This window comes from Saimiri boliviensis, chromosome 7 (genome assembly GCF_048565385.1).
Source record: "Saimiri boliviensis isolate mSaiBol1 chromosome 7, mSaiBol1.pri, whole genome shotgun sequence".
Taxonomy (NCBI): domain Eukaryota; kingdom Metazoa; phylum Chordata; class Mammalia; order Primates; family Cebidae; genus Saimiri; species Saimiri boliviensis.
Window position 1 is genome coordinate 7,879,923 of NC_133455.1, and position 27,716 is coordinate 7,907,638.

At 51.6% G+C, this 27,716-nt stretch overlaps 2 protein-coding genes and 5 non-coding genes across 8 annotated transcripts in view; 6 read left to right on the forward strand and 1 right to left on the reverse strand.

Annotated features, from left to right (window-relative positions):
- DHX37 (DEAH-box helicase 37) overlaps positions 1–6,556 on the forward strand; it is a 46,788-nt gene extending 40,232 nt beyond the window's left edge. Inside the window, exons 21-27 of one of the 2 annotated variants that reach the window (XM_003937100.4) lie at positions 630–802; positions 2,714–2,828; positions 2,967–3,104; positions 3,274–3,368; positions 3,458–3,531; positions 5,262–5,359; positions 5,552–6,556. In XM_003937100.4, coding sequence (XP_003937149.3) covers positions 630–802; positions 2,714–2,828; positions 2,967–3,104; positions 3,274–3,368; positions 3,458–3,531; positions 5,262–5,359; positions 5,552–5,637 — 779 coding nt within the window. In that variant the 3' untranslated portion in view covers positions 5,638–6,556. Of the gene's footprint in view, positions 1–629; positions 803–2,713; positions 2,829–2,966; positions 3,105–3,273; positions 3,369–3,457; positions 3,532–5,261; positions 5,360–5,551 lie in introns of those variants that run through there. The other variant, XM_074402037.1, reaches the window with a different exon arrangement.
- A 3,664-nt stretch (positions 6,557–10,220) lies between these two features.
- On the reverse strand, positions 10,221–10,292 carry TRNAA-UGC (transfer RNA alanine (anticodon UGC)). Its single transcript has one exon. It is a non-coding gene; the product is annotated as a tRNA-Ala (tRNA).
- On the forward strand, positions 10,265–16,201 carry LOC120364954 (uncharacterized). Its single transcript, XM_074403460.1, is given in 5 exon segments — positions 10,265–10,320; positions 10,380–10,531; positions 14,339–14,920; positions 15,240–15,341; positions 15,555–16,201. Coding segments are annotated over 5 exon segments (1,539 nt in total).
- TRNAD-GUC (transfer RNA aspartic acid (anticodon GUC)) lies at positions 10,537–10,608 on the forward strand. Its single transcript has one exon. It is a non-coding gene; the product is annotated as a tRNA-Asp (tRNA).
- A 3,491-nt stretch (positions 16,202–19,692) lies between the features above and the next one.
- Positions 19,693–19,765, forward strand: TRNAF-GAA (transfer RNA phenylalanine (anticodon GAA)). Its single transcript has one exon. It is a non-coding gene; the product is annotated as a tRNA-Phe (tRNA).
- A 388-nt stretch (positions 19,766–20,153) lies between these two features.
- On the forward strand, positions 20,154–20,225 carry TRNAD-GUC (transfer RNA aspartic acid (anticodon GUC)). The gene has a single exon. It is a non-coding gene; the product is annotated as a tRNA-Asp (tRNA).
- Positions 20,226–26,852: 6,627 nt separating this feature from the next.
- Positions 26,853–26,924, forward strand: TRNAA-UGC (transfer RNA alanine (anticodon UGC)). The gene has a single exon. It is a non-coding gene; the product is annotated as a tRNA-Ala (tRNA).
- Positions 26,925–27,716: the final 792 nt, after the last annotated feature.

Consider the following 27,716-nt stretch of genomic DNA (forward strand, 5'->3'; position numbering starts at 1 on the left):
GCTTTCCTGAGCAGCCCATCCCAGGTGCAGCAGCTCAGAATTATATTCAACCTCCAGACAGCGCTGGTTACAGTGGCTTGGTGACGTTAGCAGTTTATTGTTGCAAGGAAGAGGAGCCACTGGGTCAGCAGCCCAGGGCATTTCTCTGCTGTCATCCTCCCGCCGTTCGCTGTGGCGTCCGTCCTAAGGTCACCTTGTGGGCTGAGAAGGTAGTTGGAGGCTTAGTCACGTCTGCCTTCCAGGAAGGAAGGAGAAGGGAAGGACGAGACCAGGGTGCCTGCCGGCCGTCCTGTTCCTGTATTGAACGTTTCCAGGAATTCCATCTGCAAACTCCTTCTTTACATCGTGGACCAGAACTGAGTCTGAGACCGCCTGGGTGCTGGGGGAGGGTCATCTCTGAGCAGAATGCACTGCTGCCCAGGCAGGACTTGGGGCTTTGTCCCAAGAAAGAAGGAGTGGAGGGGGGCCGGCTGCAGCCCTGCCTGCGGGGGGCTTTGTGTCCTGCTGGTGGCCTCTGGGGAGTGGCTGGGATGAGCAGGTGGCTGAGGCCAGATCACTGAGCATGGCTGCGATGCTCTAGGAGGTCAGGGCAGAGCTGGCGCCGTCCTCACCCTTGGCTCTCCCCTCAGTCAATGCCGTGTGCCCCGAGGCTGAGCTCTTCATGGATCCCAAGATGCAGCCGCCCACCGAGAGTCAGGTGACCTTCCTGCGACAGATTGTGACGGCTGGCCTGGGGGACCACCTGGCCCGCAGGGTCCAGAGTGAGGAGCTGCTAGAGGACAAGTGGAGGAACGCCTACAAGGTGCCCCCCCCCACCTCCCCACCCGGCTGGCTTGGGGCACGGTCAGGGCACCTGGCGAGGGGCAGGCAGGCTGGGCCTTCCGGGTCCTGGGGAGGCCTGTCCCTCTCGGCTGTGGGTCCCCAAAAGCTCTGGGAAATATCCCACCAAGGAACAGGTGGGGCCTGCAGTAGAGTCCCATCTTCCTTGGTTCAGTTCTCACTCCTAACTTTAAAAAAAAAAAAAAAATAGGCCGGGCGCGGTGGCTCAAGCCTGTAATCCCAGCACTTTGGGAGGCCGAGGCGGGTGGATCACGAGGTCGAGAGATCGAGACCATCCTGGTCAACATGGTGAAACCCCGTCTCTACTAAAAATACAAAAAATTAGCTGGGCATGGTGGTGCGTGCCTGTAATCCCAGCTACTCAGGAGGCTGAGGCAGGAGAATTGCCTGAACCCAGGAGGCGGAGGTTGCGGTGAGCCAAGATCGCGCCATTGCACTCCAGTCTGGGTAACAAGAGCGAAACTCCGTCTCAAAAAAAAATAAAAAAAAAATAAAAAAATAAAAAACAGTTTAATTGAAATATAATTCACACAGCATTTAAATTCTTTTTGGGTTTTCTGGTTTTTTTAGAGACAGGGTCTTGCTCTGTTGTCCAGGCTAGAGTGCAGTGGCACAATCATACCTCAGTGCAGCCTCGAACTCCCAGGCGCAAACAATCTCGCCTCAGCCTTCTGAGTAGCTGGGACTACAGGGGCACAGCAGCACCCCTGACTAATTTTGTTGTTGGTGGTGGTTTGTTTCTTGAGACACTCTCACTCTGTTACCCAGGTTAGAGTGCAGTGGCAGGAACTCAGCTCACTGCAACCTCCACCTCCCAGGTTCGAGCAATTCTCCTGCCTCAGCCTCCCAAGTAGCTGGAAGTACAGGCGTGTGACACCGTGCCCAGCTAATTTTTGTATTTTTAGTAGAGAAAGGGTTTCACCATGTTGGCCAGGCTGGTCTCGAACCCCTGACCTGAGGTAATCCACCCACATTGGCCTCCCAAAACGCTGGGCTTAGAGGCATGTTACCCAGGCTGGTCTTGAACTCCTGGCCTCTAACCTTGGCCTCCCAAAGTGTTAGGATTACGGGTGTGACCCGCTGCATCTGGCCTGCATTTAAACCCATTCAAAGTATTCAATTCAGTGGTTTTGGTTCTTTTTTAGAGTTTCGCTCTTGTTACCCAGGCTGGAGTGCAATGGCGCGATCTTGGCTCACCGCAACCTCCGCCCCCTGGGTTCAGGCGATTCTCCTGCCTCAGCCTCCTGAGGAGCTGGGATTACAGGCACGCGCCACCATGCCCAGCTAATTTTTTGTATTTTTAGTAGAGACGGGGTTTCATCATGTTGACCAGGATGGTCTCGATCTCTTGACCTTGTGATCCACCCGCCTCGGCCTCCCAAAGTGCTGGGATTACAGGCTTGAGCCACCATGCCCGGCCCGGTTTTGGTACTTTCACAGAGTTTTGCAACCATTACCATAGTTAACTTTAGAACATTTTCATTACCCCACAAAGAAACCCCACATCTGTTACCTGTGGGTCCCTGGTTCCCCTTCACCCCCGTTTTCATGATCCTGCTTTCTGTCTGTGGATCTGTCTATTCTGGGCGTTTGGCACAAGTGGAATCTTAACACACATGGCCTTTCATGTCTGGCCTCTTTCACTTGGCGCGATGCTTTCAAAACCCAGCCACACCATGGCGGGAGTCGGTGCTTCCTTCCTTTTTGTGGCTGATCAGACTCCAGTGTTGTGGATGGGCCGCATTTCCCGGCTGATGGAACGCTCTCCTACTTTTGTGGCTGGGAGTGGATAGTCAGATTCTCCTGGGTTGAGAGTATGCGGAACCCCTGGGTTGGGTTCCTCCCTGACCACATCACTCTCCATTCTCTGCAGACCCCTCTCCTCGACGACCCCGTCTTCATCCACCCCAGCTCTGTCCTTTTCAAAGAGCTCCCCGAGTTTGTAGTCTACCAGGAAATCGTGGAGACCACCAAGATGTACATGAAAGGTACCAAGGCCTGCAGACAGCCCCTCATCCCTTCACGGTGGCTCTGATGGGGCTGTGGCTGGGACCCTGGGGTGGAGGCATAGGAGCCCCTCCCATGGAGGTGCCACTGTGACCCCAGCCTCCTCCCCCGGCCCCCAGGTGTCTCCAGCGTGGAGGTCCAGTGGATCCCCGCCCTGCTGCCCTCTTACTGCCAATTCGACAAGCCTCTGGAGGAGCCGGCCCCAACCTATTGCCCTGAGCGGGGGCGGGTGCTGTGTCACCGTGCCAGTGTGTTCTGTGAGTGGGGGCAGCATCCTGGGCATCCTGAGCCCCCTGCAGCCCTGGGCTTCGTGGACACATGGTCCCATCCCCTGTCCCCGGACGTGTGTGTCTCGGGTGGGGCAGGGATGGAACTCGGGAGCGCCACTGCAGAAGGGTCCCTGGCTCACTGGCTCCCGCCCTCCAGATCGCGTGGGCTGGCCACTCCCGGCCATCGAGGTGGACTTTCCGGAGGGCATTGACCGCTACAAGCACTTTGCCCGGTTCCTGCTGGAAGGGCAGGTAGGTGGCACAGCGGCCCCTGGCCCTCGTCTCGGGTACCATGGGCAGGAGCAGCACGGGGCCCACCCCTTCTCATGGTCTCTTGCCAGGTCTTCTGCAAGCTGGCCTCATATCAGGGCTGTCTGCTGTCCAGCCCCAGCACCATGCTGAAGACATGGGCCAGGTACAGCCTTTGTGGGAACCTCACAGTGGGCAGGAGGGGTCGGGGGCCTGGATGACCGCCCCAGGGCAGCTGGGACAAAGGGCCACACACGGGTGTGCAGCGGCTCTCGCTCGGGGCGGGTCCCTCTGCCTCCGCCGGCCTCCTGTGCCTATGGCCGAATCATTCCCGTCCCTGCCTCCATCTGCATTCGGCCATGTCTCTGTGTGTCTCTGGGTCCCTCACTGTGCTCTCTCCTCATAAGGACAGCAGTCATCGGATTCAGGGCCCAGCCTACTCCAGGATGATCTCTGCTTATGACGTTTGCAGTGACCCTCTTTCTGTATGAGGTCACACGCTGATGTTCTGGGCGGATATGAATCTGGGGTAGGGAGACACTGGGCAGCTCCCACAGACCGCCAGGTGTCAGTGGCAGGCATCCTCACCTCCTGGCCCTGGGGGCTTCCTCCCAGCTGAGCACAGACTCGCCCAGTCCCGCCCACCACCCCTGCACCAGGGCTCACCCTGCCCTCTGCCTCCTGCTTCTGCTCTCCTGCCTGTGGCCCAGACCCACAGACACTTCCCTTGTCCTGGGGCTGGCAGAGCCTCTGGTGCAGGGGCTTGGGGCACGGGGACAGGCCTGAAGGTGCAGGCGGGCGCCAGGGACTCAAGTTGGGATGTGCGGCACAGCACCCCCTGCTGGGCTATCAGGAGCCGCATCAGTCACCAGGGCACGTTTCCCCGTGTGGCCCTGTACTGGCTAGGTTCTTGGGGCTGGGATACAGGCACCATCCATGTGCCACGGCAGGACACAGGTAAGGCCTCGGTGGGCAGGGGGTGGAGTATGACTGGGCTGGGCAGGGAGAGCCTGCCCAGACTCAGAGGAGGCAGGGCTGGAGCCGGGCACAGATGTGGGCAGATTCGGAGGAGGCAGGGCAGAGCCGGGCACAGATGTGGAGGCAGGTTCTAGATGGGACATTTTGCATGCACTGAGCAGCCTTGGTAGGCAAGGAATGTGGACCAGAGGCAGCCAGGGTACATGGGAGGAGATGGGGTCGAGGGTCTTCTGTTCCAGTAGGATTAGAGGAAACGGACCCTTCACCTTCTCTTTTATTTTATTATTATTAATTTTTTTAGAAGGCCTGTCTAGAGAATTGTGGGTTTTTTGCTTTTGAGTTTCGTTTGTTTGGGGCAGAGTTTCATTCTTGCTGCCCAGGCTGGAGTGCAATGGTGTGATCTTGGCTCACTGCAGCCTCTGTCTCCTGGGTTCAAGGGATTCTCCTGCCTCAGCCTCTGGAATAGCTGGGATTGCAGGCACCCACCACCACACCTGGCTATTTTTTTTTGTATTTTTAATAAAGATGGGGTTTCGCCATGTTGGCCAGGCTGTTCTTGAACTCCTGTCCTCAGGTGAGCCGCCTGCCTCAGCCTACCAAAGTGCTGGGATTACAGGTGTGAGCCACCGTGCCCAGCCAGTTTGTTTTTGAGTCAGGGTCTGGTTCTGTCACCCAGGCTGGAGTGCAGTGATGCAATCATGGCTCACTGCAGCCTCCCAACTCCCAGGTTCAAGGGATCCTCCAACTTCAGCCTCCCAAGTAACTGGGGATACAGGTGTGCATCACCACGCCCAGCCAGCTCTTCGCCCTTCTGGGCGGGGCTGGTGGGGGGCGGTGATGCCTGCCCTGCTTTCCGACCCCAGCAGCAGCCCGTCTGTGCCCAGCCACCTGCCACCAACCTGCTTCCCTGCCCCACAGGCTGCAGCCCCGCACGGAGAGCCTCCTGCGCGCCCTGGTTGCAGAGAAGGTTGACTGCCGTGACGCCTTGCTAGCTGCTTGGAAGAAAAACCCCAGATGTGAGTTTGACCAGGGCCAGGGGGTGGGAGTGGACGGAATGGGGTCGCCGAGGCAGGCCTTCAGCGTTGTGCGTGGTGAGCCCTGGCTTGGTGGCAGGATCTGGCCCCACCACTGCTGGCCGGCGTCCTGCCACCTCAGGAGAGTCCCTGGGCCCAGGGCACTCTGATGCTGTCCTCCTTCCTCCCCTGCAGACCTGCTGGCCGAGTACTGCGAGTGGCTTCCACAGGCCATGCACCCCGCTGTGGAGAAGGCCTGGCCCCCCACCACGGACCACTGACCAGACACCTGGCTACAGGGCCGAGGACTGGTTTGGGGCCTGGAGGGCCGGCAGCAGCTCGTCATCCTGCGACTGTGACTGCCTGGCACGGGCTCCATGGCCTGCTCTCAGGAGGCAGGTCAAGCCCTGGGAGCCCCCGTCCATCTCAGCTCCATCCTGTACGAAGCTGGCTGCCGACCGGGCCGTCTCGCCCACGTTACCTTTGAACTGTCGGTTACACAGATGATGATTTCATCTCACGTGCTGGACGCTGTTCTGTTCAATGTGCTCCTTGGACTACGTTAGTCCCTGTGGAACAGTAGGGCTGGAGGTCCCTGCTGTCCCCGCCCACCCTGCCAGAAGGCCGAGGAGGCACGTGGAGGGCGTGTCCTTCTGCCTTTCGTCCCTCTCCAGCATCAGGGGGGCCGCCCAGCCGGGGCCTCAGAGCCATCCCAGACATTAGGTGAGCCTCTGAGCTCTGCTTTGACCTTGAAGGGACTGGCCGGGGACCCCCGGGCCCCATGCCTTCGTGGAAGGGTGGCCGCCAGCTCCTTTCCTGTGCTGTGGCTCCAGGGAGTGGGCATCTCATCTCCTCGTGGCAGGGAGCAGAGCTGACCTTGGCCTTGCTCAGGCCCCGCTGCCATGCCACAGAGGAGGAGCCTTGAATGGGGCCTGCAGACCCCTCAGTGTGCCCCCCTTGTTCCTCTGTGGCCGAGGTGGAAGGGAGAGCGTGGGCTAGGTCCTCCTGCACGAAGAACGAGAGAAGTGCCCCAGGCAGGACCAGGGAGTGGGGAGGCCCCTGACCTTCCGTCCTCCGTGGCAGGGCCCCGTGAGCCGAGATCACACCATTGCACTCCAGCCTGGGTGACAGAGTGAGACCCCGTCTCTCTCAAAAAATAAAGCAAAACAAAGTTAAACATCTCAGAAACTATAAAGGAAAGGGAAGACATTTTATCTTACCGAAATCTTAGATCAACATGGTAAATTGTATAAACAAAGAAGATGAAAGAGTACATGAAAAATACTGCAAAACACGACAAACAGCATCATACTATTGGATGACCTATTGCAGTTTGGTGAGAAAAGCACAAAGGGCAAAGGCCATGAAGAAGTGAGGTCAGGAGTTCGAGACTAGCCTGACCAACATGGTGAAACCCCGTCTCTACTGCAAAACTACATCTGAGGCTAAGTGCAGTGGCTCATGCCTATAATCCCAGCACTTCGGGAGGCCGAGGCAAGTGGATCACCTGAGGCCAGGAGTTCGAGACCAGCCTGGTCAAATGGCAAAACACCATCTTGAATAAAAATTATAAAAATATCCAGGCATGGTGGCACGTACCTATAATACCAACTAGTCGAGGGTCTGAGGGATGAGAATCATTCGAACCCAGAAATTAGAAGTTGTGGTGACTTGGGCTGGGCGTGGTGGCTCAAGCCTGTAATCCCAGCACTTTGGGAGGCCGAGGCGGGTGGATCACAAGGTCAAGAGATCGAGATCATCCTGGTCAACATGGTGAAACCCCGTCTCTACTAAAAATACAAAAAATTAGCTGGGCATGGTGGCATGTGCCTGTAATCCCAGCTACTCAGGAGGCTGAGGCAGGAGAATTGCCTGAACCCAGGAGGCGGAGGTTGCGGTGAGCCGAGATCGCGCCGTTGCACTCCAGCCTGGGTAACAAGAGCGAAACTCCGTCTCAAAAAAAAAAGTGGTGACTTGAGATCGTTACACTGCAGTCCAGCCTGGGTGTCAGAGTGAGAGTCCCATCTCGAAAAAACACCCAAAACTGCATCCACATTGCTGGTAGATACCTGAAAACATGCTCACCCTAGAAAATGGGCAGGAAAAAAGCACGTAATTCAGTTCTACTTCTTACCCAATAGATTGGGGAAAATTAAGAATCATGGTCACACCCTGTGCTGATGAGAATATAAGGAAAGGAACAGCTTCATACATTGTTACTGAATATGTAAGTTGCCACAGCCTTTAAAAAAATTTTTTTTGGGGGGGGTGCTGGGCGCGGTGGCTCACGCCTGTAATCCCAGCACTTTGGGAGGCCGAGGCAGGTGGATCACGAGGTCAAGAGATCGAGACCATCCTGGTCAACATGGTGAAACCCCGTCTCTACTAAAAATACAAAAAATTAGCTGGGCATGGTGGCGTGTGCCTGTAATCCCAGCTACTCAGGAGGCTGAGGCAGGAGAATTGCCTGAACCTGGGAGGCGGAGGTTGCGGTGAGCGGAGATCACGCCATTGCACTCCAGCCTGGGTAACGAGCAAAAAACTCCGTCTTAAAAAAAATTTTTTTTAATTTATTTTTTCTGAGATTGAGTCTTGCCCTGTTGCCCAGGCTGGAGTACAGTGGTGCGATCTCGGCTCACTGCAACCTCTGCCTCCCGGGTTCAAGCAATTCTCCTGCCTCAGCCTCCTGAGTAGCTGGGACTACAGGCGTGCACCACCACACCCAGCTAATTTTTTGTATTCTTACTAGAGAAGAGGTTTCACCATGTTGGCCAGGCTGGTCTCTAAACTCCTGACTTCAGGTGATGCACCCGCTTTGGCCTCCGAAAGTGCAGGGATTACAAGTGTGGGCCACTGCGCCTGGCCCAAAATCTAGCAATATTTAAAATAAACCAGGCATGGTGGTTTACACCTGTAATCCCAGCCCTCTGGAGGGCTGAGGTGAGATCACTTGAAGCCGGGAGTTTGAGACCAGCCTGAACAGTATGGCAAGATCCCTGTCTCTATAAAAAGAATGAAAAATATTTGCTGGACGTGGTGAAGCGTACCTGTAGTCCCAGCTGCTGGGGAGGCTGAGGTGGGAGGATCGCTTGAGCTCAGCATTTTGAAGCTGCAGTGAGCTATGATCGCACCACTGCCTTCCAGTCCGAGCAGCAGAGAAGTGCGTGTTTAAAAGCATCCATGCCATGTGACCCTGCATTGCTCCATTTGGAAATCTGTCCCATCGGGACCGGCACCAGAAGGCAAGGAAAACGCATGTGCTGATAAACACTTCAGTGAGAGGAAACCGAATTACCCGCCTCACTAGGAGCAACGGTTAAATGAAGCGTGCTGCCCCTGCGTTAGGAAATGATGCAACCACGTCCAGAATTTGTCCTGAGCTCCATCACGCTGGCGCCTCCTCTGCGCACCCCTGGGAGACTCCAGCAGCTCCCCGAACGGTGGCTGCCCCTCCTTCCGGGTCTCCCCACTCCCATGCACGCCCAGGGTGTATTCTCCGCATGGCAGCCAGAGGGAGCCTTTGCAAACCCGAATCTAGTCCCGTACCCCAGCGTCAGGCCTTCCAGCGTCTTCCAAAATAAAGTTCATCCTCATTCACTAAGCTCCGGGACTGGGCTTTCTCCCTGCCCCTTCAACACGGAGCGCCCTTCCGGCAACCTCAGGACCTTGGCACCTACCGTTTCCTCCGCTTGACGCACTGTTTCTGCAGAGGCCTCCCCTGGCGGCTCATCTGAAGCAGCCCCTACCCAAGCACCCCTGAGTTTCCATCTCATCGCTATTATTGTCTTCATAAAACCTATCGCTGGCCGGGCGCGGTGGCTCAAGCCTGTAATCCCAGCACTTTGGGAGGCCGAGGCGGGTGGATCACGAGGTCAAGAGATCGAGACCATCCTGGTCAACATGGTGAAACCCCGTCTCTACTAAAAATACAAAACATTAGCTGGGCATGGTGGCGCGTGCCTGTAATCCCAGCTACTCAGGAGGCTGAGGCAGGAGAATTGCCTGAACCCAGGAGGCGGAGGTTGCGGTGAGCCAAGATCGCGCCATTGCACTCCAGCCTGGGTAACAAGAGTGAAACTCCGTCTCAAAAAAAAAAAAAAAAAAAAGGTATCGCCACTTGCTAGGGCCGGGCACGGTGGCTCATGCCTGTAATCCCAGCACTTTGGGAGGCTGAAGCGGGTGGATCACCTGACGTCAGGAATTCAAAACCAGCCTGGCCAACATGGTGAAACCCCTCGCTAGTAAAATACAAAAATTAGCCGGGCAAGATGGCGGGTGCGTGTAATCTCAGCTACTCGAGAGGCTGAGGCGGGAGACGCGCCCGGGAGGCGGAAGTTGCAGTGAGCCGAGATCGTGCTATTGCACTCCAACCTGGGTGACACCGTCTCAAAGAAAAAAAAAAACATGTATCACTACTTGCTTGTTGTTAGTCTCCAGGACTGGAATATAAAGTCCAAAAAGGCTGAGAAAGCTTGCCTGGCCTGTCTTATCCAGGGATACCAGGGCACGTACACTTTACCCAGCACACAGTAGGTGCTCAATGCATGCACAGAACTTGACATGAGGCGCTCAAAAGTTAATGAATGGTCAGCTGCAGAACCTTTCTTAGAAATCCAGTGTTTTTCTACTTTACGAAACGAGTAACTGGGAGTGTTCATTTCAAATGGCAGATTCCCGGCCCCGTCGCCGACCTACTGAACGCGGATCTCTGGTGGAGTGGCCCAGGGGATTTTTGATTGGAGGAAGGGACTTGCGCTGCCGCAGCTCCTTTCAAGCGAGTTTTGAGTTTTCTTCGCAGGCAGGTTGATGGGACTTTCAGGGTCCTGTGCGACTGATTTGCAAGAAAAAGGCAGAAAGAAAAGTGTGGAGATGCCGGGGATTGAACCCGGGGCCTCATACATGCAAAGCATGCGCTCTACCACTGAGCTACATCCCCTCACCGACAACGCTTTTTCCTGGGAACGGTGATACGGGAAGTGCCCTTCAGCTGTCACTGCAGGCGCCTTAGCTTCCGCACCTGCAGTGTCTCCAGCCACTCAAGGGACCTCCTGTCTGCTCCGGGAGAGCCCAGCAGCCAGGGCGCCCGGCGCCGAGCCTGGGTGGCCCGGAGAGGGCAGGAAGGACAGCAGGAGAACCCTGCGCACATAGGAACTAAGCCGGAGGAGCGCACGCGAGGTCCGTCCTCGTTAGTATAGTGGTGAGTATCCCCGCCTGTCACGCGGGAGACCGGGGTTCGATTCCCCGACGGGGAGGTCAAGGTAACTTTTTCTTTTCCTTTTTTTAAACACAGGAGACCTTGCTGGCGATGATTTTCAGTGTTCCAAAATATACTGAGTAGGTATACAAGGATGTGCGTCACGCAGGTGTGCCTGCGACACTGTGAATTAGGGCCCTTCCGAGGATGTCCTGCCCTCGCAGGAGAGCTGGGAGGAAGAAAACACGGAGGGCTCAGCAGTGTGCACAACAGGTTCCTTTCTATGTCAAAAACATGTTATATATGCACACAAATGTGTGAGTATATTCACGTTTCTGGTGGGCATCACGGTAACAACAGCCTCAGCAGCCGCCAACAATGTACAGTTGCTAACGTGTGCAGGCGGTATCGGTAAGTGCTTTCGTGTTCACGCGGTGCATCCTCAACCATCCTACCAAGGGTTTCTCCACATCAGACTGAAAACTACAGGCACAGACAGAGGCTCCGTGACTCGCCCAAGGTCACATCAGTCACAATCACTGTAGACATAGGGGCCTTTGGGACTAGGGTGGTAGGTGGGAGTGACTCTTGACTCTCGAAGTCTGTACCTTTCTGTACTTTTGGAATTCTATTTTTTTCTGCTTTCTTTTCTTTCCTTTCTTATTCGATTTTTCTCAAAATGATACACCTAGTTTTTAAAAGTCAGATACAACTAATATGCTTTAAAAGAAAAGCAATAGGAGTCCTCTGACATCGCCCCTTGTTCTTTATCTAATACAATTTTTTGTTTTTTTGAGACGGAGTTTCGCTCTTGTTACCCAGACTGGAGTGCAATGGTGCAATCTTGGCTCACCGCAACCTCTGCCTCCTGGGTTCAAGCAATTCTCCTGCCTCAGCCTCCCGAGCAGCTGGGATTACAGGCGTGCATCACCAGCTAATTTTTGTATTTTTAATAGAGACGGGATTTCACCATGTTGACCAGGATGGTCTCGATCTCTTGACCTCGTGATCCACCCACCTCAGCCTCCCAAAGTGCTGGGATTACAGGCATGAGCCACCATGCCTGGCCTCTCTATTACAACTTTTTTTTCTTTTTTATTATTTATTTTTAAAGAGGGAGCTTCACCATGTTGGTCAGGCTGGTCTTGAACTCCTGACCCCAGGTGATCCGCCCGCCTTGGCCTCAAAAGTGCTTGGATTACAGGTATGAGCCACCTGTAATAAGCCGCCTGCGCCTGGCCTATTACAATTTTTTAAACCTTGTACTTGATCTTTTTTAAAACAACATGATGGGCCAGGCATGGTGTCTCATGCCTGTGATCCCAGCACTTTGGGAGGCTGAGGCCAGTGGATCACCTGAGGTCAGGAGTGCGAGACCAGCCTGGCCAACATGGTGAAGCCCCGTCTTTACTAAAAATACAAAATTAGCCGAGCATGGCAGCACATACCTGCAATCCCAGCTACTCGGGAGGCTGAGGCAGGAGAATCATTTGACCCTGGATGGCGGAGCTTGCAACCAGCCGAGATCGTGCCATTGCACACCAGCCTGGGGGACGAGAGTGAGACTGCATCTAAAACAACAACAACATGATTTATATGGGCAGGAGCTTTATTGGCCTTTTTTCTGTCTCTTTATATTCTTCTGTATTTAATTGAAATCCTGAAACTGTGGAAACATCTAATCAATCACTTAGGTTCAATATCTTGGGTTAGGGAACATCCTTCTCCTTTTTTTTTTTTTTTTTTTGAGACAGAGTCTTGCACTGCTGCCCAGGGTGAATTGCACTACAACTTCTGCCTCCTGGGTTCAAACAATTCTCCTGCCTCAGTCTCCCGAGTACCCGGAATTACAGGCATGCACCACCATGCCTGGCTAATTTTGTATTTTTAGTAGAGAAGGGGTTTCTCCATGTTGGTCAGGTTGGTCTCAAACTCCAACCTCAGGTGGTCTGCTTTGGTCTCCCAAAGTGCTGGGATAACAGGTGTGAGCCACCGCGCCTGGCTGTGATGGGTGATTGCAGTGGGATGAATAGTGATCCTCTGTAAGCTATGTCTGCCCAGAACCTCAAAAGGTGACCTTACTTGGAATCCAAAGGTCTTTCAAGAGGTAATGAAGGTAGAGAGCTCAAGATGAGATGATCCCGGATTAGGGTGGATCCTAAATGCCATGACGTGTGTCCTTATAGGAAACAGAAAAGGAAACAGCTGACACCCGTAATCGCAGCACTTTTGGAGGCTGAGGTGGAGGATGGCTCGACGACCCTGGTCAGCATGGCGAGGTTCCCATTTCTACAAAAAAATTAACAACAAAAAATAATAATAGGCCGGGCGCGGTGGCTCAAGCCTGTAATCCCAGCACTTTGGGAGGCCGAGGCGGGTGGATCACGAGGTTGAGAGATCGAGACCATCCTGGTCAACATGGTGAAACCCTGTCTCTACTAAAAATACAAAAAATTAGCTGGGCATGGTGGCTCATGCCTGTAATCCCAGCTACTCAGGAGGCTGAGGCAGCAGAATTGCCTGAACCCAGGAGGCGGAGGTTGCGGTGAGCCGAGATGGCGCCATTGCACTCCAGCCTGGGTAACAAGAGCGAAACTCTGTCTCAAAAAAAAAAAAAATAATAATAATAATAATAATAATAAAGAAAAGGGGAAAGTACACAGAGGCATGGAGAGGAAGGCATGTGAAAAAGACAGCAGAGCGCGGTGATGAAACTCCAGGAGAAAGGACACTGAGGCCACCACCGGAGCTGGGGGTGGGGGGTGGCACGGGACAGTTTCTCCCCCAGAGCCTCCAGAAGAAGCAAGCCCTGCGGACCCATTGACTTTGGGCTCTGGGCTTCAGAACTGGGAGGGAATTAATTTCTGTTGTTTTAAGCCACTCAGTTTGTGGTGATCAGTTACCGCAGCCTTAGGAGACATTAAATAATTAACTGAGAACCGGCAATCTGTTTATCCAACAAATATTCACTGACAGCCTTCTATATGCAAAGCATAGAGCTGATACATTATAAAGTAAGAAAAGTAGGAGATTGGTTTTTTTTTTTTTTTTTTTTTTTGAGATGGAGTTTCGCTCTTGTTACCCAGGCTGGAGTGCAATGGCGCGATCTCGGCTCACCGCAACCTCTGCCTCCTGGGTTCAGGCAATTCTCCTGCCTCAGCCTCCTGAGTAGCTGGGATACAGGCACGCGCCACCATGCCCAGCTAATTTTTTGTATCTTTAGTAGAGACGGGGTTTCACCATGTTGACCAGGATGGTCTTGATCTCTCGACCTCGTGATCCACCCGCCTCAGCCTCCCAAAGTGCTGGGATGACAGGCGTGAGCCACCGCGCCCGGCCGGAGATTGGTTTTATGAGCTGAATGATTTGAGAAAAAGCTACGAGGAACAAAGTGAGTAAGTAGTTTTAAAAAACATTAACAAATCGCTGGGTGCGGTCGCACGTCCCTGTAGTCCCAGCTACTCGGGAGGCTGAGGTGGGAGGATCGCTTGAGCCCAGGAGATCTGGGCTGTAGTGCGCTATGCCGATCGGGTGTCTGCACTAAGTTCAGCATCAGTATGGTGACCTCCCGGGAGTGGGGGACCACCAGGTTGCCTAAGGAGGGGTGAACCGGCCCAGGTCGGAAATGGAGCAGGTCAAACCTCCCGTGCTGATCAGTAGTGGGATCTCGCCTGTGAATAGCCACTGCACTCCAGCCTGGGCAACATAGTGAGACCCCGTCTCTATTAAAAAAACAAACAACAAAGACAAAAAAAAAAAAAAAATTAACAATTGATACTGAACTACAGTTGGAAGAGGCAAGCCCGGTCTCAAAGTCAAGGTAAAACCGCCGCCCGGTCGTCCCCAGCCTGACTGGCCATCGCCATCGCTGCGGGGGGAGGAGGGCCATGATCCAAAGGAAACAGAGAAGTTGAGAAAACTGTTTATTGGTGGTCTGAGCTTTGAAATTACAGATGATAGTTTAAGAGAACATTTTGAGAAGTGGGGCACACTTGCAGATTGTGTGGTAATGAGAGGTCCCCAGACGAAATGCTCCAGGAGCTTTGGTTTTGTGACTTATTCTTGTGTTGAAGAGATGGATGCAGCAACGTGTGCTCAACCACACAAGGCTGATGGGCGTGTAGTGGAACCAAAGAGAGCTGTTTCTCGAGAGGATTCTGTAAAGCCTGGCGCCCATCTAACAGTGAAGAGAATTTTTGTTGCTGGTATTAAAGAAGATAAGGAAGAGTATAATTTGAGAGAGGACTTTGAAAAGTACGGCAAGATTGAAACCACAGAAGTTATGGAAGACGGGCGGAGTGGAAAAAAAAGAGGATTTGCTTTTGTAAGTTTTGACGATCATGATACAGTTGATAAAACTGTTGTTCAGAAAAAACACACTTTTTTTTTTTTTTTTTTTTTTTTTTGAGACGGAGTTTCGCTCTTGTTACCCAGGCTGGAGTGCAATGGCGCGATCTCGGCTCACCGCAACCTCCGCCTCCTGGGTTCAGGCAATTCTCCTGCCTCAGCCTCCTGAGTAGCTGGGATTACAGGCACGTGCCACCATGCCCAGCTAATTTTTTGTATTTTTAGTAGAGGTCAACATTTTCACCATGTTGACCAGGATGGTCTCGATCTCTTGACCTCGTGATCCACCCGCCTCGGCCTCCCAAAGTGCTGGGATTACAGGCTTGAGCCACCGCGCCCGGCAAAACCACACTATTAATGGGCATGATTGTGAAGTGAAAAAGGCCCTTTCTAAACAAGAGATGCGGTCTGCCAGATCACAGAGAGGCTGGTGAGGTGGATCTGGCATTTTTAAAAATTAAGTTATCTTTAATATTTTTTTTCTAGAAAACGTGACATTTGTATCTATGATAAAATTTTTTTTATTGCATTTTAGGTTCTGGGGTCCATGTGAAGAACAGGCAGGATTGTTGCGTAGGTACATCATGGCAGCGTGATGTGCTGCCTTCCTCCCCATCACCTACATCTGGCATTTCTCCCCATGCTATGTCTCCCCAGCTCCCAGATCTGGCAATTTTATGGGCCATGGAGGAAACTTTGGAGGTGGTGGAGGTAATTTTGGCCACAGTGGAAACTTCGGTGGAAGAGGAGGTTACGGTGGAGGTGGTGGCAGCAGTTATGGAGGAGGTGATGGTGGATATAATGGATTTGGTGATGGTGGTAACTATGGCAATGGTCCTGGTTATAGTAGTAGAGGGGGCTATGGTGGTGGCGGGCCAGGATATGGAAACCAAGGTGCTGGATGTGGTGGCGGTGGTGGAAGGTATGATGGTTACAATGAAGGAGGAAATTTTGGTGGTGGGAACTATGGTGGCTGTGGGAACTATGGTGGCGGTGGGAACTATGGTGGCGGTGGGAACTATGGTGGTGGTGGGAACTATGGCGGTGGTGGTGGGAACTATGGCGGTGGTCGAAACTATGGCGGTGGTGGGAACTATGGCGGTGGTGGTGGGAACTATGGCAGCGGTGGGAACTATGGTGACGGTGGGAACTATAATGATTTTGGAAATTATAGTGGACAACAGCAGTCAAATTATGGACCCATAAAAGTGGGCAGTTTTGGTGGAAGAAGCTCGGGCAGTCCCTACGGTGGTGGTTATGGATCTGATGGTGGAAGTGGTGGATATGGTAGCAGAAGGTTCTAAAAACAGCAGAAAAGGGCTACAGTTCTTAGCAGGAGAGAGAGCGAGGAGTTGTCAGGAAAGCTGCAGGTGACTTTGAGACAGTCGTCCCAAATGCATTAGAGGAACTGTAAAAATCTGCCACAGAAGGAGCAATAATCGATAGAAAATTTACTGCAGCTTGAACAGCAAACCCTTCTTGTTCAGGACTGCCATAGCCACAGTTTGCAAGAAGTGCAGCTATTGATTAATGCAATGTGGTGTCAATTATATGTACATTCCTGAGGTCTTTTACTTGTTGTAGCTTTGTCTTTTTCTTTTCCTTTTCATTACATCAGGGATATTGCCCTGTAAATTGCAGTAGTGGTACCAGAAATAAAAAATGAAGGAATTTTTAACTTTTCACACAAAAAAATTAACAATTGTCATGAGACTCCAGTTTTCCCTCCTCAATTTCTTTAGCAACACACATTTTCAGAACACACATCTTGCTTTGGGATTGCTATAAACTGAAAATCTGGATGGATGCTAAAGCCCACTCCTCTCACAGGCTCAGAGCTGGATGTGCTGCATTGCTGGCCTAGCTATCTGCAGCTGGATCTAGCCAGACCTGATACCCATGTCAGAAATGAATACACAATGCTGGGCTCCCCAAAGGCCATTTGCCATGCTTATGCAGAGGGATCTTCAGAAGGAGCTCTATTCTTGACAAGAAGGGAGTGAAGAATCTCAGAAGGGAAGCAATGTGAAATCTTTCCACTCTTCTTGAAAATCCAGCCACAGTGGGTGTTAGGATGGAAGATGTATTAGTCTCCTCAGGCTGCCATAACAAAATACCATAGGCTGAGGGGCTAGAGATACCGAAATGTATTTTCTCACTTTTCTGGAGGCTGGAAGTCTAAGACCTAGGTGCTGGCAGGCTTGGTTTCTCCAGGGCTTTCTAATGGCTGCCTCTCCACCCCCGCCCCCGCCCCCATGTCCTCACGTGGCGGTCCTCCTGCTCACGTGTCTGTGCCCCAATCATAATCTCCTCCTCTCACCAGGACACCAGTCATAGTGGATTAGGGCTTCCGCTAATGACCTGATTTTAGCTTAATCACATTTTTATTTTATTATTATTATTTTTTTTTTGAGATGGAGTTTTGCTCTTGTTACCCAGGCTGGAGTGCAATGGCGCAATCTTGGCTCACCGCAACCTCCACCTCCTGGGTTCAGGCAATTCTCCTGCCTCAGCCTCCCGAGAAACTGGGATTACAGGCACAATTTTTTTGGTATTTTTAGTAGAGACGGGGTTTCACCATGTTGACCAGGATGATCTCGATCTCTTGACCTCGAGATCCACCTGCCTCGGCCTCCCAAAGTGCTGGGATTACAGGCGTGAGCCACCGTGCCCGGCTTATTTTAATTTAATTTTATTTTATTTTTTTAAGACGGGGTTTCACCATGTTGACCAGGATGGTCTTGAACTCCCGACCTCAGGTGATCCGCCCTCCTTGGCCTCCAAAGTGCTTGTATTACAGGCGTGGGCCACTACACCCGGCCTAATCACTTTTTTTTTTTTTTTTTTTGAGACGGAGTTTCACTCTTGTTACCCAGGCTGGAGTGCAATGGCGCGATCTCGGCTCACCGCAACCTCCGCCTCCTGGGTTCAGGCAATTCTCCTGCCTCAGCCTCCTGAGTAGCTGGGATTACAGGCACGCGCCACCATGCCCAGCTAATTTTTGTATTTTTAGTAGAGACGGGGTTTCACCATGTTGACCAGGATGGTCTCGATCTCTCGACCTCATGATCCACCCGCCTCGGCCTCCCGAAGTGCTGGGATTACAGGCGTGAGCCACCGCGCCCGGCCCTAATCACATTTTTAAAGGCCCTGTCTCCAAATACGGTGACATTCTGAGGAATTGGGTGTTAGGGCTTCAACATACACATTTTGGAGGGATAGAGTTCAGCCCATGACACCAGGTTTGAGGACCCTTAGGGGACTCTGGTTTGCTACAAGAAGTTCAGGAAATGGGCTGACCCCGTGCTTCCATTTGGAAGTCTAATGGGCATGTCAAAAGGTAACATGCCTGTGACCCAAGGCTGGATTTCCTTACTCACCCTGAGGCACCTGCCCTCGGGCAAGAGTGTCCAGCATCCATCTAGCAGCCCAGACAGCCGCTGGGTGTCACCCTTCACCCCTTCCTTTCCCCATTCCCTATACGAAATCCACCAACTCCTCCCACCCTCCTTCCAAAGCCTGTCTCAAACTTGTCCCTTCATCAACACCTCCAACTGCCTCCTCGAGGACTTCCAAAAGCCGGGGTGACTTTGCAGATGTCAATCATCTCACTCCCCCAGGGCTTTCCAAGACCCAGAGCATCCAGGCTCCTCTCTTGGGCCTCCAAAGATGGCAAATCTGGTCTCTGCCCACCACTCAGACCTTGTCCCTTCCCCTCTCCCTCCCCTCCACCTCGTCCATCATGACTTCTTTCTGTCCCTCCAACAAGCCACGCTCGTTTCAACCTCAGGACCTTTGGACTAGCTGTTCCCTCCGCCTGGGACGCTCTTTCTCCGGGTCTTCCCAAGGCTGGCTCTTCAATCTTGTTAGCTCTTCTCTTCTCTTGCTGCCCCATGGTGCAGGTATTTATTTTTCTTCTTAGCGTTTTCTATTTTATGCACTTATTTTGTTAGTATATTTGTCTTTTTTTGGCCCCGGGGGTGGGGGTGGAGATGGGGCGCTCACTATTTTGCCTAGGCTGGTCTCGAACCCCTACCCACAAGCGATTCTTCTTCTGCCTGGGATTAAATCCCAGGGATTAAATCCCAGGCAGAAGAAGAAGGCTCCCAGCGCTCTGGGACTCTAGCCTGAGCCACCGTAGCTTGCCTGTGATTGTATTCGTTGATGGGTCATACAGTCACTAAGTGCTCGGCGAACACTTATTGAACGACTTCAGGTCACGAGGCACCTCTGCACTGGCTCCTTCTCTCCCGGACGACAGCCGCCCCGTCCCACCGCCCACTTGCCAAAGGGAAGAGCCCAGCCTGGTTGCCGACCTGTTGACGTCTTCCTGCTGGGAAGCCGAGCAAGTGCGCACGGGCATGGAGGCCACGCTCGGAGGCCGGATCTGAGTCACTCCTGGCCCGAGGAACACTGCGTTCCAGACGCTGGCGGGGTTGGCATCCCTGGCACGCCTCGAGCTACGCCCAGGGGGTGACCTTTTCCCTTTGTGCAATGAAGGGGGCTTGAGAAAGCCGAGCCCTGAGCTTGGTAGGATTCATTCATTCATTCATTCATTCAGTCGGCCAGTCAGTTAACAAGGAAAACGATAAAGCTAACAATAAACAGTAAGGGCTGGGTCTTGCCAGATGTGATCAGCGAAGGCTTCTCGGAGGTGGTGGCCTTGGCAGACAAAGAGGCCACTGCACGCGGGCCCTGGTGAACCTGCATTCCCAGCTTCAGCTCCAGGCGGGCAGAAGGCCCCGGGCCATCAAAACGACAGGGACGATAAAAGCGCAGCTCAACCAAAGCAGCTGCCGAAATAGCTCAGTTGGGAGAGCGTTAGACTGAAGATCTAAAGGTCCCTGGTTCGATCCCGGGTTTCGGCAGTTCTACTTTTCCTTTCCTCCTAAACCAAAGAGAAAAAAGAAGTGCATAAATAAAGCCGATTTTTTCCCAATTAATCAAGAGCTTTCACTTTTATTTTTCCCATCTTCACCTCCTTTGTGTCTAAAATTCGCATTCTCTAATCTCTGTTCGTATTTGTTGATGCCTGTCTGCTCATTTTTTTTTTCCTGTTTTTTAATATCTGTTTTCTGAACTCTCACAGCAAAATCGAAGACCGAGCAGGAGATGATCACCTTAAAACGGCATGAAGTCAAGTTGGACTAGTTGTTTTGTGGGAAATACAGGATATTTAATTCTCTGGAACATGTTGTTTAGCAAAAGCTACATTTACCTTAAGAGAGTCCCTTGAAAAGACTCCATCAAGGGCGGTCCTCGTTAGTATAGTGGTGAGTATCCCCGCCTGTCACGCGGGAGACCGGGGTTCGATTCCCCGACGGGGAGGCTAACAGCATCTTTTGGTGTTCATTTGTGTTTTTCTTCACCCTTCCTAGAAGAATAAACCCAGCAGGTGAACGGGACTGTAGTTCTGTGGTTGTCTGTGGCTTTGCTGCATGTCACACAGTCATAGGAAAGCAAGAAAAAGGCAGTGCTCACATGCAGAAGTGTTCATTTCTTGCACCCCTGCTGCAAACTGTTTGGTTTATGTAACAGTTTCTCAGAATAAGATTATCAACTGAGGCCAGGAACTGCTCCTTCTGCTTTCACCTTAGGGTTGACTCCAGCCCCAAGTCAGGGCCCTTGGAAAATGTTGATAGATTTGAGATGTTTTCTTGTCTTTATGCAGTTGCAGCCTTAGCTTCCTGAGTACAGGGATCACCTTTCCCAGGTGCTTATCTTTATTAACTTTTCATATTCATTTCACAAATATTTACTGAGTACCTATTGTGTGCCAGGTACTGTTCTAGGCACCAAGACAGAGAAGGTGCCGCCCTGTTGAGATTACCACCTAGTGAAGGACCTAGCATTGAACAAATAGGATAAAAGGGGTAACTGTCATGAAGAAAAAAACAGGCAAATCAGAGGCATGGGATAGGGAGTGGGATTCATAGGCTCCTTTAGAGAGGTCAAGGCTGGGTGCAGTGGCTCACGCCTGTAATCCCAGCAGTTTGGGAGGCGGATCACAAGGTCAGGAGTTCGAGACTAGTCTGGCCAATATAGTGAAACCCCATCTCTACTAAAAAAAAAACAAAAACAAAAAACAAACAAACAAACAAAAAAACTGAAAAAAATTGGCCAGATGTGGTGGTGTGTGCCTGTAATCCCAGCTACTCGGGAGGTGGAGACAGGAAAATCCCATCAATCCAGGAGGCAGAGGTTGCAGTGAGCCGAGATTGTGACATTGCACTCCAGCATGGGTGATAGTGCGAGACTCTGTCTCAACAAACAAACAAACAGAGAGGTGGGCAGAGAGGCCCTTCTGAGGAGGTGGCCTTTGAACCAGGACCTGGACAATGAGAAAGAGCCAATCATAAGAAGAGCTGGGGACAGCATTCTAGGCAGAGGGAGCAGGAGGTGCCAAGGCCCCAGAAACAGTGAGGAGGCTGCTGTGGCGGGAGCACCCATGGGAGACGGAGACGGAGGAGGGAGGAGGGGCAGAAGGGTGAAGTCAGACTGGATTACATCGTATCTTGAAGGGATATGGAGGATGGGAGGCATGCGTTTGATTCTGAGAGTTTCATGCAGAGACAAACAATCAGGTTTTTTCTGAGCAGTGCCCTCTGGCAGCCAGGTGGGTGGGCACGAGAGGAAGCAGGGGCACCTACGGACTGAGTACAGCCTGTGGCCTTGCTCCTCTGCCATGTCCAAAATAATGCCACCTACAAGGCCAGGCGTGGTGGCTCATGCCAGTAATCCCTGCACTTTGGGAGACCTAGGTGTGTGGATCATCTGAGGTCGGGAGTTTGAGATCAGCCTGACCTACATGGAGAAATCCCTTCACTACTAAAAACACAAAAATTACCCACGTGTGGTGGTGCATGCCTGCAGTCCCAGCTACGCCAGAGGCTGAGGCAGGAGAATTGCTTGAACGCGGGAGGCAGAGGTTGCAGTGAGCCGAGATCGCGCCACTGAACTCCAGCCTAGGGAACAGGAGCAAAACTTTATCTCAAAACAAACAAACAAAATTAATAATAACGCCTCCTATGGTGCCATCCTGCTTTTCTGCTGCCAGGGCCTCCTGTGATTCCCACTTAGGCTCGAGGAATGAGGTCAGAGGACGGTTTACACAGTGGGCCCATTCCTCACCCCCCCACTGCCCTCCTGCTCTCCCCCATCTCCCCAAAGCAAGTCAACAAAGCATCCCCCCAGGCTGAACAGACGCAACTGCCCTCCAGCAGCGTTCTATGATAACACATTTACAACAGCCAGACTCACATTTTGGAGTCCCTGCTTTCGTTTTTATTTATTTATTTATTTATTTATTTTGTTTTTGAGACAGAGTTTTGCTCTTATTGCCCAGGCTGGAGTGCAACCAGGTTCGAGCGATTCTCCTGCCTCAGCCTCCCGAGTAGCTGGGACTACAGGCATGTGCCGCCACGCCTCTAGGGGGAAGACCCTGTAAGTGCTGAGGCAGGAGCCAGAAGCCTCGGCCTATTTCCACATAATGAAGAAGAAAGTAACGAGAAACATAACCGTAGCAGTTATGAGTTATTCATAGGAGATCTGAGTTATTCATAGGTGATCCTAGTTCTTTTACTAATGCCTTTCAGGTTGTGAAGTGGGAACCTGGGGTGACATTGTGAAAGGAATGACCCTAAGCCCTCTGCCACGCCAGTGTAAGGGCTGCTGGAGGGCGCCTTGGCTGTGTGGCAGCGCCAGCACTGGGAAAGCGCCCGCTGTTTAGCCAGCTAGGGAAGGAGACGTCCAAGATGGCCGAGAGGTCTCCTTCCTCGGGGGAGTGAGGAGAAAACTCCGCTCCTCCAAGCTCTTGTGGTAGGATTGACACTGTCAGGGAGGCCCGCAGACATCCGGGGGCTTGACTGTGTCTATGTGACGCTGTGCTTCAGTGGTCACATTCCCTGTCCAGTCTCATGCTCTGCTTCTGCACCTGCTTCCTTCTTTCTTAGAAGAGATGATCAGGGGCCGGGCGCTGTGGCTCAAGCCTGTAATCCCAGCACTTTGGGAGGTCGAGGCGGGCGGATCACAAGGTCAAGAGATCGAGACCATCCTGGTCAACATGGTGAAACCCCGTCTCTAGTAAAAATACAAAAAATTAGCTGGGCATGGCGGCGCGTGCCTGTAATCCCAGCTACTCAGGAGGCTGAGGCAGGAGAATTGCCTGAACCCAGCAGGCGGAGTTTGCGGTGAGCCGAGATTCCGCCATTGCACTCCAGCCTGGGTAACGAGTGAAACTCCGTCTCAAAGAAAAAAAAGAAAAAAAAAAAGAGATGATCAGTAAAATAATATAAATCTTAATGTCTTTGCTTTTTCCTAACAAGATGGAAAAGGGCTGACGCATTGTGCTCCTTACCTCATCTCGGTTACCTGAAAGTCCTGGGCCCACATCCCTATGACACGTGATGTACTTGACCCTATCACTGACTCCCAACACCACGCCCTACCTACCCTGCCCCCAGCTTTGTACTCAATATTAAGTCAGAGCATCTGGCACTCGGGGCCACTGCTGGTCTCCGTGCTTTGGTTGGCAATGGACCCTTGGGCCCAAACTCTCTTTTCTTTATCTCTGTGTCTTGTGTCTTTTATTTCAACAATTTCTCATCTCCACACCTGCAGAGAGGGACTCACAGAACCCTGTAGAGCTGGACCCTACACATGCCAGGCTAATTTTTTGTATTTTTAGTAGAGACGGGGTTTCATCATGTTGGCCAGGCTGGTCTCGAACTCCTGACCTCAGGTGATCCAGCTACCTCAGCCTCCCAAAGTGCAGGGATTACAGGTATAAGCTGCCAGATCCGGCCTTATTTATTTATTTATTTATGAGGCAGGGTCTTACTTTGTCGCCCAGGCTGGAGTGCACTGGCACAATCATGGTTCACTGCAGCCTTGACCTCCCAGACTCAAGAGGTCCGCCTCAGCCTCCCCAGTGGGGCTGGAGTGGGATGTCTCACTATGTTTCCCAGGCGGGTCTTGAACTCCTGGGCTCAAGCAATCCTCCCACCTCAGCCTCCTGAAGCACTGGGATTAAAGACTCTGCACCAGGCTCGGAGCCTGTGCTTTCCAGCAGACAGTCTTATGCATGTTTTATGTGTAACTCATTAAATTGTCACAACAAGCAGGTGAGGTCAGTGCATTCAAATCTGTTTCACAGATGAGGCACAGAGCTCAGGTGATGCAATCACAGCTGCTGTGTCCAGCACTTCCTGTCCCCAGGCTACTAACGTTTCTGACAATTCCACATGGCATTTTTCTGGGAAGAGTTTTAGGTGCCAGCAGCTGTCAGGGAACTATGGAGAATAAGGTGGCAGAACATTTTTGAGGCAGGGTTTCCTTATCACAGTAAGTGTCCATTTTCCAGCCAAGAAATCTCAAGGCTGATGGAAAGAGGCAGAGCCTTCAGTTTTCCGCCCTCTCTAAGCTCTTCGCCCACTCTTTCCCCATGGAGCGGCTTTTGATGACCCGAAGGACACTATAAACGCTGTGGCCTCTCTCCCCTGGTGTGCCTAAGAAACCCTCTGGAAGAGAGAGATGCAAATTCACAGTTAAAGAATGGCTCTTTCCAGTGGGCTGTTGTAAAGAGACTCCCTCCTCCGAGCCAAAGCGCTGGTTCTGGGGAGTGGACCTGTTTCTTTTCAGTTTGCTCATTTTTGTGAGTCACAACGGGTTTGTTTGTTTGCTGTCTGTTATTAGATGCCGTCTCCCTCGGTCTCCCAGGCTGGAGTGCAGTGGTGCGATCTCGGCTCACTGCAACCACCGCCTCCCGGGCCCCAGCAATCCCCTCTCCTCAGCCTCCCGAGTAGCTGGGATGACACGCACTCACCACCATGCGCGGCTAATTGTTTGTATTTTTGGTAGAGACGGGGTTCACACCATGTTGGCCAGGCTGGTCTTGAACTTCTGGCCTCAAGTGATCCGCCCACCTTGGCCTCCCAAAGTGCTGGGATTACAGGCATGTAATCAACAGAAGCCATGGCACACAACCGTAATAGTTCTTTTGGGAGGAAAAAAAAAGTCTTCCAGCTGATACAACAAACCTCAAAGTCACTGTGTTGGTAAGGTTTTAAAGGATGAGAAATGAGAGGTTTCTGGGTGGAGGTACAATCAAGACAATGCCCTTATTTATTGGAAAGAAACTCGATTCCCCTCTCCCCTCTCCCCTCTCCCCTCTTCATGAAGAATGGGTCAGTTTTGGCCAGGCACAGTGGCTCATGCCTGTAATCTCAGCACTTTGGGAAGCCAAGGTGGGTGGATCACCCGAGGTCAGGGGCTCAAGACCAGCCTGGGCAACATGGTGAAACCCCACCTTACTAAAAATAAAATTAGCCAAGTGTGGTGGCACGCACCTGTAGTCCCAGCTATTTGGGAGGCTGAGGCAGGAGAATCGCTTGAACCTGGGAGGTAGAGGCTGCAGTGAGCCGAGATCACATCATTGCACTCCAGCCTGGGCAACCAGAGCAAAACTGTCTAAAATTAAAAAAAGAAGAAAGAATGGGTCAGTTTTCATTAGTTCCTTGGTTGCGGTATATGCTAGAATTTTAGTTCCAAGGTTATGAAGAGCTGACCTACTTGGGAAACATAAAACAATCTATTTTGTTGTGCTTTTTGCTAAACTCTAACATTCACTTAAACACACAAAAGTTTTATATAGGAAAAAACGTTGGCTGGGCGCAGTGGCTCATACCTGTAATCCCAGCACTCTGGGAGGCCAAGCCAGGAGGATCACCTGAGATCAGGAGTTCGACACCAGCCTGGCCAACATGCTGAAACCCCCATCTCTACTAAAAATACAAAAATTAGCTGGGCATGGTGGTGGAGAATTGCTTGAACCCAGGAGGTGGAGGTTGCAGTGACCTGAGATCATGCCACTGCACTCCAGCCTGGGTCACAGCCAGACTCCGTTTCAAAACAAACAAACAAAAAACTAAAAACCTTTTGCACTCCCATGTGTATTGCAGTTTTATTCACAAGAGCTACATGTGGAATCCACCCAAGTATCCGTCAGCAGATACATGGATAGAGAAAATGTGGTGTACTTACACATTAGAATACTATTCGACCTTAAAAAAAAAACAAAATGAAATCCTGTTATTTTTCCTCTACAAACAAAAACAAAAATAAAAACATGGGTAAGTTTGGAAGACATTACATAAAGTGAAATAAGCCAGGCACAGAAAGAGAAATACTGCATGATCTCACTTATATGCAGAAGCTGAAATAGTAGGTCTCACAGAAGTGGAGAGTAGAATAGTGCTTACCGAAGGCGGGGAGGGGTGAGGAGGGGGGAGTAGAAGGTGGGTTACGGGGCCGGGCGCGGTGGCTCATGCCTGTAATCCCAGCACTTTGGAGGCCGAGGCTGGTGGATCACGAGGTCAAGAGATCGAGACCATCCTGGTCAACGTGGTGAAACCCCGTCTCTACTAAAAATATAAAAATTAGCTGGGCATGGTGGCGCGTGCCTGTAATCCCAGCTACTCAGGAGGCTGAGGCAGGAGAACTGCCTGAACCCAGGAGGCGGAGGTTGCGGTGAGCCGAGATCACGCCATTGCACTCCAGCCTGGGTAACAAGAGCGAAACTCCGTCTCAAAAAAAAAAGAAGGTGGCTTACGGGATACGAAAGTACAGCTAAATAGGAGAACAAGTTTCCAGTGTCCCTGAAGGGTGAATACAACTTATTGGACATTTCAAATAGCTGGAAGCATGGAGTTGTAATGTCTCCAACACAAAGAAATGATACGTTTGAAGGGATGGATGTGGTCATTGCCCTGATTTGAACATTGCAAATTGTGTACATAGATCACAACATCACACCACACCTCATGAATGTGCACGATTGTTATGTGCCAAGTAAGATGATCATAAAAGCCAAAAATAAAAGTAAAACACACAGAAACATGAAAACACCTTTAAGAATAGAGTATAGCAAAGCCTTTCAAAACAGTCATAAAAAAGGAGGGGGATGTAGCTCAGTGGTAGAGCGCATGCTTTGCATGTATGAGGCCCCGGGTTCGATCCCCGGCATCTCCACTGTGGTTTTGCTGACTTGTCTATTTTGGCCCATGGTTCTTTGCTATTAAAGTGCCATGGATGTGATTACTGTAAGTATTATGATTCCAGGTATTACTTGGAGCTCAGATTTTCACACTAGGCATGATCTTCCCATTCTAAAATCTCTTAATGTTTTCAATGCACGTGAATTAGTAACCAGCAGAAAAGTGTTAAGGCAAAACCAGACTCAATGATTGAAACCACAGCAAAAGTGAGCAGGATGATCAGCGGGGGAGTTCACAGCACATCTGTGCCACTGTGATGGCACTGCACTGGCCTGGAGGGCTTTGACGCATTTCTGGCCCTCAGAGGGCAAGTGTGAAAGTCGCTGGAAGGTCTGGGCCCCCTGTTTGCCATCTCACTCCTCTGCACTGCCACTAACCACCTCGTTTGCATGGGAGGAACCCAAAAGCAAACTCCCATCCCAGCGGGGCTTTGCCCTCTGCTTCCTCAGCAACACATTTCCATGGATATGACGAACCAGTGGCTTTAATACACGTGCAATTTACATTTATATTCATATGCTGTGTTCCGGGGTGAGCAGGCCTATGCAAACCTACCCCCAAAGGCCAAGGGAGCGGAGAGGCCAAAGAAAGGGGCTGACAAACCCAGTTTCTCAGAAAGAAACATTTATTAGGGACTTACCAACAGAAGCCATAATCTCAGGGTGGCCGTCAGAGGATATGAGGTTCACTGCGTCATAACCCCAGATCCAGGGCTTCTATACATACCATAGGGAAGGAATAGGGAGGATAATTGAAGTCAAACCCT